This window comes from Apteryx mantelli, chromosome 6 (assembly GCF_036417845.1).
Source record: "Apteryx mantelli isolate bAptMan1 chromosome 6, bAptMan1.hap1, whole genome shotgun sequence".
Lineage (NCBI taxonomy): Eukaryota > Metazoa > Chordata > Aves > Apterygiformes > Apterygidae > Apteryx > Apteryx mantelli.
Window position 1 is genome coordinate 32237920 of NC_089983.1, and position 17858 is coordinate 32255777.

General features: G+C 54.3%; 1 protein-coding gene across 7 annotated transcripts in view; it reads right to left on the bottom strand.

Moving 5' to 3' along the window:
- Nucleotides 1-5866: 5866 nt before the first annotated feature.
- The window catches only part of SLC4A3 (solute carrier family 4 member 3), a 29785-nt gene continuing 17793 nt past the window's right edge, over nucleotides 5867-17858 (bottom strand). For 2 of the 7 annotated variants that reach the window (XM_013960723.2, XM_067299144.1), the window contains exons 11-22: nucleotides 17667-17851; nucleotides 15415-15628; nucleotides 14879-15100; nucleotides 14295-14443; nucleotides 12713-12907; nucleotides 12073-12279; nucleotides 11216-11305; nucleotides 9440-9606; nucleotides 8772-9025; nucleotides 8256-8425; nucleotides 7591-7764; nucleotides 5867-6807 (exon numbers count right to left, since the gene is read on the bottom strand). In XM_013960723.2, the coding sequence (XP_013816177.2) occupies nucleotides 6730-6807; nucleotides 7591-7764; nucleotides 8256-8425; nucleotides 8772-9025; nucleotides 9440-9606; nucleotides 11216-11305; nucleotides 12073-12279; nucleotides 12713-12907; nucleotides 14295-14443; nucleotides 14879-15100; nucleotides 15415-15628; nucleotides 17667-17851 (2105 nt within the window). In that variant the 3' untranslated portion in view covers nucleotides 5867-6729. Of the gene's footprint in view, nucleotides 6808-7590; nucleotides 7765-8255; nucleotides 8426-8771; nucleotides 9026-9439; nucleotides 9607-11215; nucleotides 11306-12072; nucleotides 12280-12712; nucleotides 12908-14294; nucleotides 14444-14878; nucleotides 15101-15414; nucleotides 15629-17666; nucleotides 17852-17858 lie in introns of those variants that run through there. The other 5 variants (XM_067299145.1, XM_067299146.1, XM_067299147.1 and 2 more) reach the window with 5 other exon arrangements.

A 17858-nucleotide genomic window follows, 5' to 3' on the forward strand; every position in this document is an offset into this window, starting at 1 on the left:
GGAAGTGACCTGGCGCTGTCCCTGGTGAAGACCTTCAGGCCTGGGGTTCCTGGCTCCCTCCCCAAGGGGATACCTAACAGCCCAAGGCTAAGGAACCTCTCTCTTTCCCAAGTCAGATAGCCCTTCTGGACAAATTCAGGGCCATGCACACGAGCACTCACTTGTATTGAAGAGCTGTGTGAACCAAGCCTGTGTCCAGTGCCCAGGATTCAGGTATTGCTGCAAGAGAAGCGTCTCTTTCATTAAAACCCCTGTACAAGTGGAGAGGGGCTGGAAGAAGCTGCATCTCTCCTTTTGGCTCTGTAGTGATGCCTGCAGGGCTGGCAACAGGCTTTGGGAAAGGCTGGCTCAGGTGCCTGCGAAGGACACGTCCGAACCTGCCGTTCCCATGGAGAGGACAGTTTGTGTCCGTGTGTGTGGAGGGTATGTTCCTCCCCTTGCAGGCAGCAGGGCCCAGCTCAGCCCTCTCTCCTCTCCCCGGTGCCTTTCCTGGGGCTGGTGAGTTCCCGTTTTTCGAGTGACACAGAGGGGAGGTGGATGGAGGGAAGAAAAGGGCAGCATGTGTGGGGCTGGCACAGTGGCAGGGACATATGAGGGCCAAGGACAGTGGTTTTGGTAAGCCACAGCCAATGCTCTCACAGACAGTATGCATCAGACATAAGGGCCTGTAGACTTTAGATGATGTGTCCGTTAATGCAGATATTTCAGAGCCTGGCATGGACTACAGCATGTTCTGGGCCCCCCAGGTTCTTGCCCAGTGTCCCAGCAGTCCTGAGATGCTGTCCATGCTTTCAGTACAGAGGTCTGGAGACCTGGGGACAAAATGTCACACTGCTAAGTGAAATTTGGTGTAGAACTGAAGTTCAGCCTGGGCCTGCTCTTCTCCAACTTCTGTGCTGTGGTTAAGTCCATGAGTCATTTACGTTTATCTGCGGAATTCAAGCCTGACCCCCAGCATCTGTGAGCTGGGGCTGATCTTAGCCAGTCTCTGGGGTGTCTCACATGCAGATCTTCCCTTTCAGCATCGGCTCTGCTTTCCCTAAGGGTGCCCAACTGGTGCAACTCATGCTTAAACAAAATCATTTGCAGACACTTGCGCGAGGAAGGCAAATGCAACCAAAGCAGCACTCGACCAGCTCCAGCCCAGAGTGTGGGAAATGCTCAGTGCTGGTGGCATCTGGTATTCTTACCTGCCACTCCAGGTGCAGGGCTGCAAACCCAGTCCTGGTCTGGAAGAGGGAGGAGAGTTTTTTAATCCACATTTATGAAATCTGAGCAACTAGAAAGCACACACCATAGCCTAGCCAAGGAGATATAGATGTACAGGGAAGAGGGGAAACTTTGTCAGTGAGATCAGTTCTCAGTTTTGTTGAGCAAGTTGTCTTAGCCAGCATTTTTCTTAACATCCCAGCAGTACAGCCATGTGAATGGGTGCGAATGTTATCTCATTAGAAAGTAAAACACGGAGATGTGCCAGCCCCTCCTGGCTGCAGAGAATAAAAATAGCTTTAGAAGATGGTTTGAGCCTACTTGAAGTCGGGAGACATAGACAGAAACCCAAATAGCTTGCCTAAACATACGATGGTTTAAAATAATACGGCTGATAGTTTTGGGAACGGACTTCCTATTTTTAGTTCTCCAGACAGGCAGCGCGGCTGCTTACTTTAGCAAAGATAATCCTGTCTTACACAGGCTAGCCATGGACAAAGCTGCTGGATAGAGTGCAGCCCTGGTTGCATGTCCCAGCCCTTGTCCAGGCAGCAGGAGGGAAATCACCCCCAGAGCACCCCATCCTGGAGCATCCCCAGCAGCTGCCTGGGCATCCTCTGGAGCCTGCGGCTGGTCTTGCACGAGGTGCCCTCCATGCACAGCAGCATCCCTGGGGTTGCAGCTCCTCGCCTCTCATCTCCCCCTCCTCGCACAGGCATTCTGTGGTCCGACGTGCTCCCCGGTGAAGGCAGCGCCCAGTGGGCTCCCCTCTGGTCCCACAGTGGTGGGGAACTCTCCAGCAGATGGGCACCCAGCCTGTGCGCTGCACCCAGGCGCCACGTATTTTCTAGCGCATCCATCAGATTCGGTGCCCAGGACCACGAAGGTGAGCTCAGACCCTTTCTGCCACTGTGGTCACCCATGGAGGCCCTCTACGCTGTCCTTGAAGCAGAGATCGGTGCTTTCATGGAGTATGTGCAGCAGTGCCAGCGGGGCTTCGACCTGGGGGCCCTTTACAGGGTGCTGCTGCTGGTGCTGCCGCAGAGCCCCTCGGGGGAGCTGGAGAGCTGGGAGCACCTGCAGAGCCTCGCCAAGCGCTGCGCTGCTGAGGGCCCCAATGTGGCCAGCTACGTGGGCTGGCTGGCCTCCTACCTGCAGCACCTGCACGCCTCAAAGGAGAGGTTTGATGCCAAGGTGGTGTTCCCGCTCTGTGAGAACCTCTATGTCCATGAGGGGCCGGGCGCCCCCGCCATGCCACCGTCCCCTCCAGGGGCCCCAGCCTCCATCCCCTGCCTGGCCACCCAGCTCTTTGCCGCCAGGCGCCGCTGGGCCCTGCTGCTGAGGGGGGATGCCATCCACGAGGGAGCCTTCACCCCCCAGAGCCTGCGTGACCTGCAAGGCTTTGCCAACACGGAGCCCGTCCTCAAAGTCTTGAGGCTGGTCCCTGACATCTTCTACCATAGCCTGGCTACGGCAGAGCTCGCCAGGCAGTGGATCCGCCTGCACAGGAACAGATATCACATCCCCCTGCTACTGTCACAGCCGCCACCACTATCATGGCCACCGCCACGCCAGCCAAGAGGGCCGGGCACAGTGGGGCCGGCTCCTGGCGCTTCATGGCCACAGCTGCCACGTGGCAGATCCCTCAGGCAGCCCAGTTCTCCCACAGGCTTGCCTGACCTCTCTGGCCAGCTGTGGCCCCCCGAAGCACTGCGGGCCCAGCTGCAGGAGAGCCAGGAGGAGCTGCTCACCCTGCTGCACCATGCAGAGAGGGCGGACGCCCTGCACGCCCAGATCTGCAGTGTCACCCAGCGCATCCACGGCCTGCGGCTGCAGCTGCGAGGTGGGGAACCAGCGCTGGAGGCTGGGAACACGCCAGGATGCCCGGGGACGGAGGAGCTGCAGCAGCAGCTGGAGCTGGAAGAGTACCACCAGGGCATCCTGCAGGCTGACTGGCTGCTGGAGCTGGAGGTCAGGCCCATCCTTGTCCGGCACATTGAAGAGGTAAGCAGTGCGCACTGGATCTGCCCTCCAACCAGCCTGTGCTTGCCGCCCTCCATCATGGGGCAAGGGCCATAGCTCTGTGAGAGCGGGAGGCAGAGGGAACACCACCACATGCTGGGGCTTGGGGAGATGCATGGGATGGACTGCACATGAAGGCTTGATGGAGATTGTATCTTGTAGGATCAGCAAGGGCCAAAGGCTTTCTAATGCAAATGATGGCCCTCAGGGCAGCCCTTGGCCTTCACTAGTGAGGAAGGAGGGCTGTGGCAGCAAGGAGGGCTGTGGGAAACAGGTGAGGAATGCTTCCCAAGGTGGTGGAGCAGCCAGTAGGGAGAGTGCATAAATGACCCTGCCTAGCCTGCGTCTGACCATGCTGCAAGGGCAGGAGTCAGGCACTGGCGCTGCCTCCTCTTCCATAGGTCCAGCAGCGCTGCTGGGACCTGGAGAGAATGCTGCAGGGCCAGGCGCTGGCCGTCCCGCCGTGGGACCTGTCCAGAAGCGGGGCCACCACCATCTCTCCTCTGCCCACAGTGCGCCCCATGCCAGCAGCCAGCCCCAGGAGAAGATGAAGACCCTGACTGCAGGGACAGAGGGACATACAGACTCAGCAGCCATGTGCCAGCATGTGCACCCAGGCTGAGCGTGGCTAGAGGACATCTGACCCACCACCACCTGGACTGGGAGCTGGCTTCCCTGCCAGCAGGTTCCAGAGACTCGAGCCCATGCAGGCATTAATGGAGAAGTCTGGATGGGTGAGAGTAGGGAGGATGCCCTTTGCCTGCTTGCAGCTACAGGGACAGCTGAGATACTTGTCCTCCACCCGCCTCTGTGCTCCAGAGGAGGAAGCTCAGCACTGCTAAGTGATCGGCACTGTTTTGGAAAAAACCTCCTTTCCAAACAACGATGCACCAAACAGCATCGCTTTTTCCCAGGAATGTCACAGGATGGTCAGCCTGAACCACAGGGAGAGATGCCCTGGGCGGGGGGGGGAAGGGGAGGAAAAAAAAGGAGAAACCTTCATTACCAGGACATGGTCAGACAGAGGTCTTCACAGAGAAGTTTTTCATCAGAGGGGCCTCCCTGGAAGGGTGCTAGGGCATGCCTGCTTGCAGTATGCCTGGTTTGACCTGTGTCTGGGAAGAAAGCATGGAGGCAACCTGTATGTAATGAGATATTTTCTATGTCCTCCGCCAATGGCGCTCCTATCTACAAGCTGGGGTAAGGAAAGAGGCACTGAACGTGCTGTGTGGGCACATGCCTGTGCATGTATATGGATGAACACAGGTATGAGTAAGCGTATGTATTTCTGGTTAAATACGGGGATCTTGGCCTTGACCTGCATCTTCAGCAGCCAGCATGGGGTCTCTTGCTCAGGCTGGTTCCTGCAGGTAGCAAAGCTGGCTATTTGGGGATGGCAGAGAGCCTACCTCAGTGCTGACAGTGGGCACCCAAGTCCCTAATGACTAATGTGGTAGCACCCACTCCTGCTGGGTTTTGTTCCCTCTGCTGGCTGCCGAATTCCTGGGGAAGGAGAACCAGACATCAGTTCCTGTGAAGGGTTTATTGGTGTAGCTGTTTCCACTACAATCAGAGGAGTCACAATGCACAGCGACAAAAGGCCTCCTACACTACACAGGGAGGACAGGACACACACAGCCACAGACACACAGAGACACTTGTCTCTCAGCCCTGGGCACTGCGGGTGGGCCAGGCGGTGGGGCAGGAACCTGCCACTGCAGGAGTTTTCCCTCTGGCAGGATATTTCTGCAGCCTCCTGGGGGAAGTGTTGTACCCTCCCAGTAATGAAAGCACCCACCTTCTCCTGCAGGAGCCACGGTGATAAACAGGAACCAGGGCAGTGGCTTGTCCAAAATCCAATGGTCAGTCAATGGTGGAGCAAGCATCCCAGCCTTCTCCCAAGTCTACTCTGGCTGCTATGTTAGGGAGAGGCTGGGCCCATCTCCTGCGATGTTACCCTCAAAGCCGCCAACGTGTCAGAGCTGTTAGCTGTGGCCACGTTTCCTTTGGTCCCCAGCAGCAAGGGCACTGGGAATGGTTTCTTCAGCTGGAGCCAGGGGGGCCTCAGGGGAGGTGGGCTCTGAATGGAGACTGCTGCCTGGGGTGACCTCAGGAGACAGACCCATGGCCTGCCTGGAGGAAAGCTCAGAGCTGCCCAGAGGTTACTGGGGGCTGAGTGCTGGGCATGCTGGCTCTTACTCATTTCCAATTAGTGGGTGCCCCTGGCCATGGAAGGTGACCCCAGCATGTGAGCAGAAGTTGGACCAGGGGTTTCAGTGACCTCATTGCAGGGAACCAGACCCAGTGGGTCTCTGCACAGGGAAGAGGAGGGGACACAAAGGACTGTTCTGTGTTCCAGCACTAAATCCCTTGTATAGCCTCACATATATGGTGTGTTCTCCAGGACAGGAACCTGGGGATCAGGAACTGGGACACAGCACTGTGACCAGACTTTACTCAACACCCCCTGCAACCTTTGTGGAGGTACAGAATGGCACAGGACCCCTGTTAGTCCCTGCAACAGGGCAGGCACCTGTGACTTCAGGATACCTGCTTGTCCCCAAGCCTCCTCTCCCTGTGCTGTTTTCCTTTGGCAACAGGGTCAGAAAAACTGGGAGGATGTCAGCAGCCCCCCCCCCCCCCATGCTGGACAAGACTGGAAATCTGTCCTGTGGGAGCATGACTGGGTAGATGAAGGCCTGGAGCACAGGGTCTGCAGAGCACCCCTCACCTGCCAGATGCCAGGGCCCAGCGAGCTATTGTCCCACCAGTGGTGGGGCAGCTGTGCTGCCAGGGAAGAGCATTGGCTCCTTGCCCATGTGCTGGGCACCTGCTGAGGGCTCAGAGGCAGTGTCTCCCAGGGAGCCCAGCCCCCTAACCCAGGCAGGTCCATGGGTTGCAGTCTGTGTGCAGCAGCCCTGTGGGCCATGAGCTGCGGCACAGGCCCAGTGTGAGCACTCCTGGATGAGGGCAGAGGGAATGGGAGCAAGGCACCTGCCAGCTGAGCAAGGAGGCTGCTCTTGCCACCCAGTCTGGGAGGAGGCCGCTAGCCACCTGCATGCACTCGGCCTGTCCCTGTAACTGCTCAATGGCACATGGAGCTGTGACACCCAAGCTTCACGGTAGCGGAGTGGGACATAGTGGTACCAGCTGGCATGGCTCCCCTTCACCACCTGGCAGGCTGAACCCAGGCTGCCTCCAGCAGGGACTGGGCAGACCCCTGACCCACAGGTGCTCTGGACCACACAGCATCTGGATGTGAGAGGCATCTCAGCTCACCAGGTCCAAGAGGAGAGAGACGCACAGCCTCTGCTGAGTGAGCGATGAGGCAGCTGGAGCCGGGGCTGCCTCCGGCACGGCTATGGAACAACCATTTGTTGGTCCAGGCAAGAGATAGCACGACTCATGGCAAGTCCGATGCCATCTCCAGGTAAGTCCTCGGGAGGGACGAGCAGGCATTAGCAGCCTGTCCCAAGAGAGGAGAAGGCAGGTCCCAGCTCACACAGGCATGTGCAGCTCGTTGTACTCGTCCCGGCCGTCCTCGTCAAAGTTCGGCTCCGCATCCTCCGAGTCCAACTGGGGAGAGGCAGAGACCAGGCCTTGAAGGCCACAGCAGCCCCCAGCGCAGGGTCTGGAGCCCTGCACTGAGGGAATGGCATGCAGGGAGCCAGGCACTTTGTCCGCCCCAGGAAGATCAAAGATCTTGCTCTGTTTTGTGCCTTTCCCTCCCAACATGCCCCTTTTGCTGCCCTTCCACCCCCAGCCATGCTTCCCCAGCCCAATGCCGTCCCCTATGAGCGCTCTTGTTCCGATCACTGGGTCTTTGCTCCAGCACAGCCAATCCTCTCTCCTCCCCTGCTGACAGCACTCAGGCACTCCTTACTTCTGGGTACTGCTCCAGGCTGCTCTCCAGCAGGAGCCTGGGATGTCAGCAGCGGCTGAGGAGGCACCAGCACCCTGGCACTGCATTTAAGTGGTCCTGTGCCAAGCAGCCACAGGCTCTGGTGTGCTGCTGGGCTGTCCTTGATGCTGCCTCAAGGGAAAAGGGTTATCTCCTGATGAAGCAGCCACAAATGGGATGGAAGATGGAAGAGGAATCCCTTATTCCAGACCTTTGCTTAACAGGCTCCTCTGTGTCCTTGCCTGAGGCTGTCCATCCATCCTACATTGTATTCCCAAGGCTATGGGCTCCAACGAAGCCACAAGGCCATCTACTGCTCTTAAAAAAAGACCCTCAGACAACAGCAGGGAGAGCTGAAGCCTTGCTGGCCCAGGCTCTCTCGGCTTTTCAGTCTCCCAAATCTCCTCAACCTCACCACAATGTTGCAAGCAAGACCATGGGGACAGATATCTGCTTACGGCTTTGAGCTCCCTGTCATGGAAGAAGCGGGGCAGCACAAAGCGTCGCAATGGCACTGTCATGATCAGGACAAATGGGAAGGCCAGGGACGCCACTGTAGATTTCACCACCCAGAGCAGCACAATGCAGGCCAGCTGGATGCAGGTGAAGAGATTCATTCTCCAGGTCTTCACCTAGGGATTTAAATCCAGTCTAAGAACACATTATCCTCCTGTACAGGTTAACAAAGACCCAACCTGGCAACACATAACCCTTCTGCATAGCATAGTAAGGTACTGCAACACTGTGCTGAGCATTCTGCCTGTCTGCTCACTACAGCAAGGCAGTACTTTACAACACACCAGCCTCTATGCAACCTAGCAGCATATCCATCTGGCAGTGTAGTGCCCCTACATCCGGCCAAGTAATGCACTACTCCTATAAAGAGTCTGTCCATGCAATATCTTTGCAACACACTTGTGTGTGCAGCCTGTCAACACACTATCCTAGCATCGCATCAGCTTTGTGCATGGCCTGCACTATCTCTTGGCACAACCCAGCAGCATACCACCCCTCCACATCACCCAGCCAAGCATCACTCAGTCAACACACCATCCTCCCTAACCCGCCTTTTCTTTCTGTGATTCTTCCTCTGCTCCTCATTACCCAGTACCCCACAACTCACCTTAACAACATAGATGTGGTCAGGGTGGTGCTTGGATGGCATGAAGATCAGAAGCAGTCGCTCATAGAGCTGGATGCCAGTGAGAGACGTAACCCCCATGTAGAGGAAAATCCCGAAGAGCACAGCCAATGGGATCTGCCGCAGCATATTCCCCATCACAATGGACAGGCCTGCACAGACAGTGCTCAGGGCACAGCACGATCCACGCCAGCCCCCTCTGCATTGGTACCCCAGCCTCCAGCCCTCTCCTGTCTCCTCTGCCTATCTATCCCAGGGCATAAGGGAAAAGAAATTCAAGAGAAGTCTAGCTGGACAGGTTGGGAAGAAGGACTGACCCTGGGGAGAAGTTACTGAACGCTATTGGAGGGAAGCTGGCATGAGGTGCAGGCAGGGAAGAACAGCAGCGAGTGGGCAGAGCACAGACTGGCCCTGCCAGGCAGAGACACCACCAGGTCTGCATTTCCAGTTGTCAGCCCTGAGCTCCCACATTACTCCTTCACCCAAGCAGAGGCTCACCAACGAGGGCAGCAATAAGCACTCCTGTCACACGCTGCTCCTTCACCTCCTCGATCTTGGGCTTCTCCCCCGGCGCAATGGCCTTGCTCATGACTGTCAGGGCGTTGACATGGGTGACAGAGCGCACAGTTGCCGCAGTCAGCCAGGGCAGCCCAAAAAGTGCACAAAGTCCCCCCATAGTGCCGATGAGCAGCAAGTCCAGGTGAAAGCCAGAGCCTTTCAGCAGCTTCCTCTCCTTCTTGCTCACAATCAGTCTGAGAGGAAAAAGGGCCTGTGTCAGTGCCAGCTCCAGCCTGGGTCACAGCATGCACCCACTGCCTGTGGCCCAGGGACAGCACTGTGACAGGGGACAATGCTCACTCCCTGGATAGGGCACATGTAGGGACAACAAGGAGATGGCTGGGGAGAGGGATGGCAGCTGCTGACCTCAGATTAGAGGTTTCGTTCTGTGCTTGGCTGGGGCAGGTCTCCACCATACTGTATCCCAGGAGGGTAGTCAAGAGAGAATGGGAGAACCCAAGAAGGTGCAGCCTGAAATTGTCAGGATCCTGCCCCCATTGTCCTACTGGGATGCCAGCCCCATTTCTGCACCAGTGGCAGCAGCACCTAACCTGGCCTTGCCTGCCCAAAGGCCAGTGATGGTTGGAGTTGGCAGGGGAGGTACTCACGTAGTGATCTGCGTCTCCATGAAGATAAGAATGAAGACCAGGAGGGCAGGGATGGCAGAGGCAAACATCATCCACATTGGAAAGGTCCCACTGCTGCCCATGGGGTGAATGAACCAGCCACGCTTGTGAGGAGATGTGACGGACAGGCCAGATGGGACATTCAGCTTCTGGTGGTGTAGCCACAAAACCAAGTAATTATTCATCAATACACACATGCCCACAGCCCCACACAGCTCTAGCCCAGATCGTGGTCTCCCTGGTCTGAAGGCCTCAGACGACAGGACAGCCACTCTTACTGGAGCTGGACTTTCTCATGCATAATCCCCTTCAATGTTTAAAAAACAAACAAACAAAAAAACAAACAAATGCATGCTCCCTGTTTCTAAGATGAGCTGGTCTCATTTCCTCTTTCAGCTACTGGAATTCACTTGGTTTTTGTCCAAGAGACTGCGGAAATATCTTCCCTGAGGAACCTTGTCACCATGTCAGTACTTACAGACCATGGTTAAAATGCTTCTTGACCTCTGCTTGGACAAACCAAGCATCCTGAACAGCCTACTCTTCTCTGAGGTGGTTTTCCAGACAACAAGTATTCTCTGAGACATTTTTCAATATTGTTTTTGGAGTGTTGATCCCAGAACCAGGCACATTCTCTAGAAATGATCTCACTCTTATCATGTTCAGAGGGAATATCATGTTTGTGCTCCCATCAGAGACCACACAGACTCCCAGTTGCGCACAGTCCTGACCCTGCGTTCACTACCATTTAAACTCCTGGCCCTGCACAGCTCTACTGCAGTTCTTGCTTTCTGTTTGCGTGAGTACTGCAGTGAGAGTTTATGATTTGCATTTATGTTAATCGACATAAGTATGAATAATATTCCTGGAATGCTTGTACTTGAGCTAAGCTCTGTAACAAAGTACTGTTTTCTCAGAAAGCTTTGCACATATGCTGAGTAAATACCAAAATGATAATGCTGCTGAAATTAATTGTAGAAGTGTACAAAAAGGATGTAGCAGAGTGTTTGATTTTACTAAATTCTGATAAAACCACACTTCTCATTAAGATTTAAGTGAACAAAAATACATTTGTATTCTGCTAAGCCTTGGGTTGTCTTGATAAAAAGCTTGCCTGCTGAACAAAAAATACCTTTCACCCTCTCCCCAGTGTTGGCTGCAAGAAATACCAAAACCGAAAGGCATAGCTATGCACCCAATAAAAAAGAAAAAGAAAAAAAAAGAAACCTGTGAGATGAGTATGTTTGATAACATTTAAACTTGTGCATAAACTACAAAAGAAATCACCGTGTTTGAGATAAAGCAATCAAAATGTTTAGTAGCCTGTGTTCAGGGAGAGTATAAATACTGAAAAGACTAAAAACATGACAGAGTACACCACTGAAACCACTCTGTATGCCACCCCTTCAGTGTGAACAACAGAAGTTTATGTCTTGTTGATTGATGACAAGTTTTTATAGTTATAAACAGGAAATTAACTGCACTGAATCTCTCGGGTCCTCTAAAACCTACCAACAGTTGGAGTATCGTATCATGGGGACTCCAGTCCCTGTAACTCTGGTCTCTGTCTCAACAAGACCCTTGGAGCTTCCCTTCAGGCTGGGAGTAAGGATAAGGGCGAACATCTCTGTGCTTGCTTTGCACCGTTATGACTGAAGAGGCAGGAAGTACAAATCCCCAGTCACAAAAGAGCAGGCCCTGGTGCAGCAGGATCACCGGCTGTACCAGAGAGGCCCTGAGGGCAGTGCTGACTCCTACCTGTGTGTACGTGTCTGTGATGGTGTAATCCACCAGCACCATGACCAGGATTGAGATGGGGATCCCAAAGTCTCCGATGATCCGCCGCGCCTGCAGAACAAATGCCTTCTGGTGGCAAGGGCAGCAGGAGGCCCAAGGCCGGCTACACACGCCCACCCTGCTCAGGGAGCCTGGGACACGGCGAAGGGTCAGACAGGGCCAAGGGCCACTACAAATCCGAGCACTGCTAATGAGTGGGACAAGACAACCTATCCTTGACCCATGGATTCAAGGCTATGCATCTCGCTCTCCGAGTACACATGGCCCTCCAGCCACTCTGGAGTGACTGGCTGCTTGGTCCAACTGGCCCATTCACTAGTCTAATCAGGTGGTGCTCCAGGTATTATAAAACGATGTCCTGCATGGACAGAGGTGTCAGAGAGAACAAGTCGTAACTTCCTCCTCCTGTATTCCAGTTTAACAGATTTGTATTCAGCCAAAGGAACTTTCTCAAGGCCCAGGGGGCTTTTCAGCAGAGCTCACTGGAGCAGGACAGTGCAGATACATCAGCAGCACCCAGCTCTGCTCTGCAGCCTAGGTCAGTTTACCCACTCCTTCTGCATGGCATTTAAGGGATTGCTGGTGTTTCTCTGGGGGATGGTCCCTGATGGTACCAGCATCTCATGGAGCAAAACAATGCTCCAAGGTGCAGCTGAGATCATATAGATATGATAAGATATGATAGGGACAGAGCACTAGGTTCAGGTTCGTTCAAACTGGTAATAAACAAATGCTCTGGTGAACCAAGGTCTCTAGCAAACAGCACTATTTGCTTGGCATAAAGGGTTCTTAATATCTGGGTCCCCAAAACCTCTCACCTTTCCTCCTAAGAAACGGCTGTTCTTGAACTTGCGCATAAAGAAGGCAATGAAGAAGGTGCCCAGCATGAGGATGAGGGAGAGGAGAGCTGTGTTGGGCTGCATCCTGATTCCCAGTGACATCGCATCTGTGGAGAGCATGCTGGTATTCAGGCTGCTCTGCACATTCGGTGGGTAAAACTTCAGCAGAGGATGTTCTGCGAACACCTGGACAGATGAGAGAAGCAGTGGCACTGTCACCGCACAGAGGGGCAGGGGGCACTGTCACTACTGGGGGCAGGGGGATGTGGAGGGTGTCCTGCTCTGCGGAGAGGTGAGGGCACAGACCATCCCAGCATCCGTCACCTCACCTCACAACCTACCTAGCTGGACAGGGCTGGGGACAGAAAAGTGCCCCCTCTTTAATGCCTCCTGCAGGAAGAGAAGGGGAGATAGATGTTAGGGATTATCCTGCCAGCCTCTGTGGTGGCACAGGGGCAAGCTGGCCTGGTGTGTGAGAGGCCAGCAAAGAATTGCTCTGCAGGACACCTAGAAAAGCTGTGGCTATGCTGGTCCTGTTCCCCTGCCTCCTGTATGCTAAAGCAGCAGGTTCCTGGGGGATCAAGAGACATGGCAGTCTGTCTCTCTGGGGAAGGTTCACCTTGTACAGTTTGTAGAAGGTCTCATAGATGAAGATGAGGGAAATAAGGAAAGCAAAGATCTCCTGGGTGAAGGGCGAGATGTAGCGCACCAAGAAGCTTCCCTCAGCTGCCACGATAATGAAGATGAAGACGATGAGCCACAAACCAATCCACACTCTGCCTGTCAGATACTCAATGCCTTGTGTCTGGCAGAACTGAAATGGAAAGGGGAAAGGGTTACTCATGGCTCCTGTGGCTGCCTTCCTCATCTCTCCTCCCCACTGAGACCCCAGACTCTTCTGGAAAAAGGCGTTCACATCTCTGCAGGCATTCAGCACAGAAACAGTGAATTCAGGACTGGAGTCACAGGTAAAGTTACAGACTTTGCATTAACATTAGTCAGCTCACACCAAGCAGGTCTTTCCCTTTTCCAGGCTTTGTAACAGTACTTATCTCACTCACTGCTCAAGCCACCTCATGAATTATGCACCTTGTCCCACCCTTATGGAGGTGTCATTACTCAAACACAGCTCTCCGCTGCTTCATGCACTCCAAAGCCTGTTCCCCCCACAGGAGAGCCTGAGCAGCCTGCTGCATCCTGGTGCACAAAGGCTACACTAACTGGGGCAGGATCCCAGACAGTGTCCTATGTACAAAGACAGTTGTCTGTGTGTGGAGGAAAGCCACAAACCATGGACATACTTCACCCCTTCACATTCCCTCTTTCACAGCCTTACTAGCCATATGACAACAGATAATGCCCCTCACAGAGGGCAGAGGTACACTCAGTACATGATGACTGGACAAAGCAAACAACAGTCAGTGAGAAGTAAGGTCACAGGAGAGCAAAGAAACCCCCATAGTGCAATCGCATCACAAGCACCAAAATCTTGACACCCCAAGCTGAAAATCTAGCTGTAAGAAAAAACATGGTTTAAAAACCCAGAGATGCCAGCAGCCAGAAAAAGTGAGAAGGATTAGACCCACTGTGCTTGGGGTTAAGGTGACACAGGGATGCTTTTTACAGAGCAGAGATTATGCTGGTTGAGAAAGAAACATGTCCAACCTGGTTGGCTACGATGCCTCTGCATGCACCCTTGGACTCATCCTGCCAGGTGAGAGTAATGGGCATGGGCCATCCCGAATGGGTGATACGCTGAAGGTTGTTGGGTTCCCATACAAAGAAACCTGGGCACAGATAACAGTTGTGAAGCTGTTGCCCAAGGAAGCCCGAAGAACAACAAAAAAGGATTGCAGAGCAGTATCTTAGGCTGCAGCTACAAGTACTCGTTGTGCCAGGATGGGTGTAGCACAGGGCTGGGGGAAGAAGCTTCCCTCACACTCAGCAGTTAAAAGATCACTGTCAAACCTCAACAGGGTCAATCCACAGGAGCCAGCAACAGGAGCCAGCAGTCCCTGCACTGTGACCCGGAAAGGGTCAGCACAGATAGGGCCAACCCAGTCGAGCTCAGGCCAGCCTGGCAGGTCCCAGGGAGTCTGCGACAACACAGTGACTTTGAAGAGCCGAGAAACACAGGTAGCCCTCTCCAGTGGAGGGGTAGCGAGAGTGGGTGCAGAGCATGGCACACTGCTCACAGGTACCTTGTAAAAAGCTTCTTCAAACACCAGCAGGGGCCCTGAGAAGCCAATGACCAGGAGCGGCTGAGCTCCAAGCAGGGAGAAGAGGATCCCTAAAACCGAGGTGGAGATTATCAGCTCGGAAACTCCCATGAGACCCTCTGTTTTCTCTCCTGGGAAAGAGAACAAGGTGTGAGTGTTAAAGCCTGGACATAGGCGTTGTCCCCCACTGGCAGGCAGTCTGTAGATACAGTCCCACGCAGAGGAGGTAAATCTCTGTCCCATCAGTCACAGGTCCCCTGTGCTGGGCAGGGAGCGCAGAGGAAGCACGGGGAAGCCTGCTGAGAAGGCTCCCAGGACTCAGCCCAGGACTCAGCCCAGGACTCCTCCGACTGGAACAGCCCTGACTGCCTGGAGAGCACTCAGAGAGGAGCTGTGAACCAAGGCTGGAGAGGCCAAGCTGCAGGCAGGCGACAAGAGAGCCACCGATGTGTGGCACTGACGCTCTTTGAGAGCGAGCAGCACCGAAGCCCACCCCAGCACAGGATCACACAGACACAGCCAGGGTCCCGGCGTGCAAAGAGCAGACCAGAAAGCAGGCCCATTACCTAGGAGTCCCCCGAAGGTGATGGCAGGAGAGAGAGCAGCAAAGTAGATGAAGAGAACGGCTGCGAGACACTGGCTGTGCAAGGCGTCTCTGATGTCACTGAGGTATTTGGGGTACCTGCGCTTTATGTCCCGAACCAGACCTCCAAAAAATATTCCGGTCCGTTTCAAAGGGTCGTCCTCAGCTTCCTCCTCTTCTTCCTCAGCTTTCACTTCACACAGCTCTGGAAGTGCACAGAGAACAGGGCTTGAGAAAGGGAAGGCAGGGTTGTCCCTCTTCTCCATACCCCATGCATACCTCTCTTCAGGGGCACTAATCTGGCTGGCCCCCACACCTGCACATCTGACCATCTCCCACTTCCCCTCATCTGCCAGGGCTGCCCACAGGTGCTGTTCTGCCTCCCTGTGGGCCCCGACACTGCCCTCTGCAGGAGCCAGGACCTGCTCACCCCTCTGCCAGGCTTTGTGAGGAGAAGACCCACCAGGGCAGGCAGGGCACTAGGCACAAACTCATTTGCCCAAATGTGAGTGGAGAGACCTTTGGCTTCCTGGACAGCCCCCTCCTTCATGGACTTTTGCTCCCTCTCCTTCCTCTTCCTCAGCAGCAACTTCTGGAAGGTGGCAATGGATTTGAGCAAGTCTTTCCCCTCCACCTCTGACGGGGGAATGACAATGCTGCAGTCCAGGAACTCATTGATAGCGTTGAGGAGGTCTTGACGGTCATCTGCCATGTATGCAGCCTCATGGAAGTGCTGAGGAGAGGGAAAGAGAGGAGAGAGAGGGAGAAGGCTCAGACCAAGACTGTACCCAGCTGTCTGCTGCCTGGAAACACAGTGCTCGCTGTGCCCACACTGACCCCACACTCCCCCAGCCACCACCTGCCCCACTGCTGCCACTCTGTGACCCACACTCCTGGATCCCTCCTTTCTGTCCCTCTCACCAGTGATCCACCTAATCCCACATCCCTCGTCCCTTCCCTACCCATTCTTTCCAGTGATCCTCTTGCTCCTGCTTTTCTCCTCCAGGCTCTACTGCTCCTGCCCAAGATGGCACTACCACAGCATTTCTGCCAACAGCACACTCCACTGTACCACAGGGTTCCCCTTACAGGACCTCTCCGCCTAACAAAATCAGATCTGTGTTTCCCAGCTAGCTGGTGTCTCTCCTTCCCTAGGTTAGATACCGTGCTCGCCCAGCCTGTGCCACTAGCCACACTGGACCACAGAGACAAAGGACTTCAGGGCTTCCCTGTCCCTGCAGCTCAGAATTAGGACTCTGCAACAGGCTGATGTCCTCCTAGTCTTGTCTTGGGCCTTCTACCCAGAAGAATCTGTCATTGAGGGAGAAGCTGGGGAGACCTAAAGCACTGCAGTGAAAGTGCAAGAACCAGGGCATGAGACATATGAGCAGGCCGTGGAAGAGGCTCTTGAAAGACTTGGACATAAATATGTGAAACATGGGAGAGGCAGGGAAGAGAGGAATCTACAGCATGAGGGAAGCCGTGCAAGGGAAAGCCAGGCAGAAAAGGGGAGATAATCCTGGCAGCAGGGTTAAGATGACAAGGAAGGACTCCAGGGAGACCACGAGGGGACAGCACTACTCTAGATAACAAGGGAGGTGGCTGGCAAATGGGCAGAACTGCTGCATTGCCTCCTGAAGGTGCCTGCAGTGAAAGGGCTGGAGGAAGATGAACAAGTGAACAGCCTGTGAAGCAGGTAGGGGACAGCTAAGATCTCCGCAGTACACAGACTCCCTGGAGCCACAGATTCAAACTGTAAGTGATACCATGCTCTCTTCACGGCGCCAGCCACTGTGTAACCTTGCTACAGCCTGGGCCAGGGCAGCTAACTCCTCCGTTCTAGCAACAGAGCAGCAGAGGCCGAGATGAGCGAGATCAGCCCACAAACGCAGCAACGAAGCTGGAATATGGCACCTCACATTTTCTGGCTCAGTATGTGGTCTCAGCTGAGCAACTCCTGGGGAGGAATCTTTCAGCTGGGAGCCTTTGATGCCCACAACCCACCTGCTTTGTGTAGACTTTTTAGTCCCCAGTTCAGGGAAAATTCTGTGCTAGCACCAGGGCAGGCGGGTTTGTTTCTTGGTTAATAGTTACGTGGCTGCAGCCAAGATCCTGTGGAACCTCTGATTCCCTCCTGTCCTGGATGTATGCAGCAGATACTCCGATTGTCTTTTCTTTGTCTAATTCCTTGCCAGGATAATGAATTTTTCTTTCCTGCCATCTAGCCAAATGAGGGACCTCTAGCAGTGTACACCCTTCACAGAAAACCTTTCTGCTGCCTCATCTCTGCTCCTGCACAGATGTGCTGCTCTGCATGGACACCACAGTGAAGGGATTCAGCTAGAAAGCTTCAGCAAAACTCCTGAGAAACTGTCCCCGAGCATTGCTGGGTCTTCTCATCAGCATGGCCTGGGAACGTCAGGGTCATGGACACCTCTCAGCCTCACTTTATGAAGGCACAATCCCTGTAAGCTGAACACAACTCTTCTCCTCTTCTACCAACCTTGGTGAGCCCTTTGGTCCTGCTCTTACATACATCTCTTGGACTCTCTGTCCCTGCCAAGTTGCTTGTCCCAGTCCTTTGTTTTTTATTTGAGCATCCTGCCTTGGTCTAGCCAGACTGCTCTTAAAAATCCTAGCTGCTCAGGCCTGTCTGTCCCACCTGGGCCTTCATGCAGTATCTCTCCAGCACTCTCATCTCAGGACTGACTTCTGAGGAACTACCAAAGCTCACTTGCCTGAGCTTGCATTACCGCCTGTTGGCTCCTCACCTTGTCAGACATGAGGGTGGAGATCGACCGGCCAATTTCATGGTAATCCATGTTGGCCTGGCTCGGTCCCAGCAGCACAAAGATGAATCTGACAGGAATTGGGACCTCCAAGACAGATTCCAGGAAGACGGCCTCATTTAGTCGGACAAAAGCCATAGTTGGCTGCTCCAGGAACTGCACGCAACCTACCAG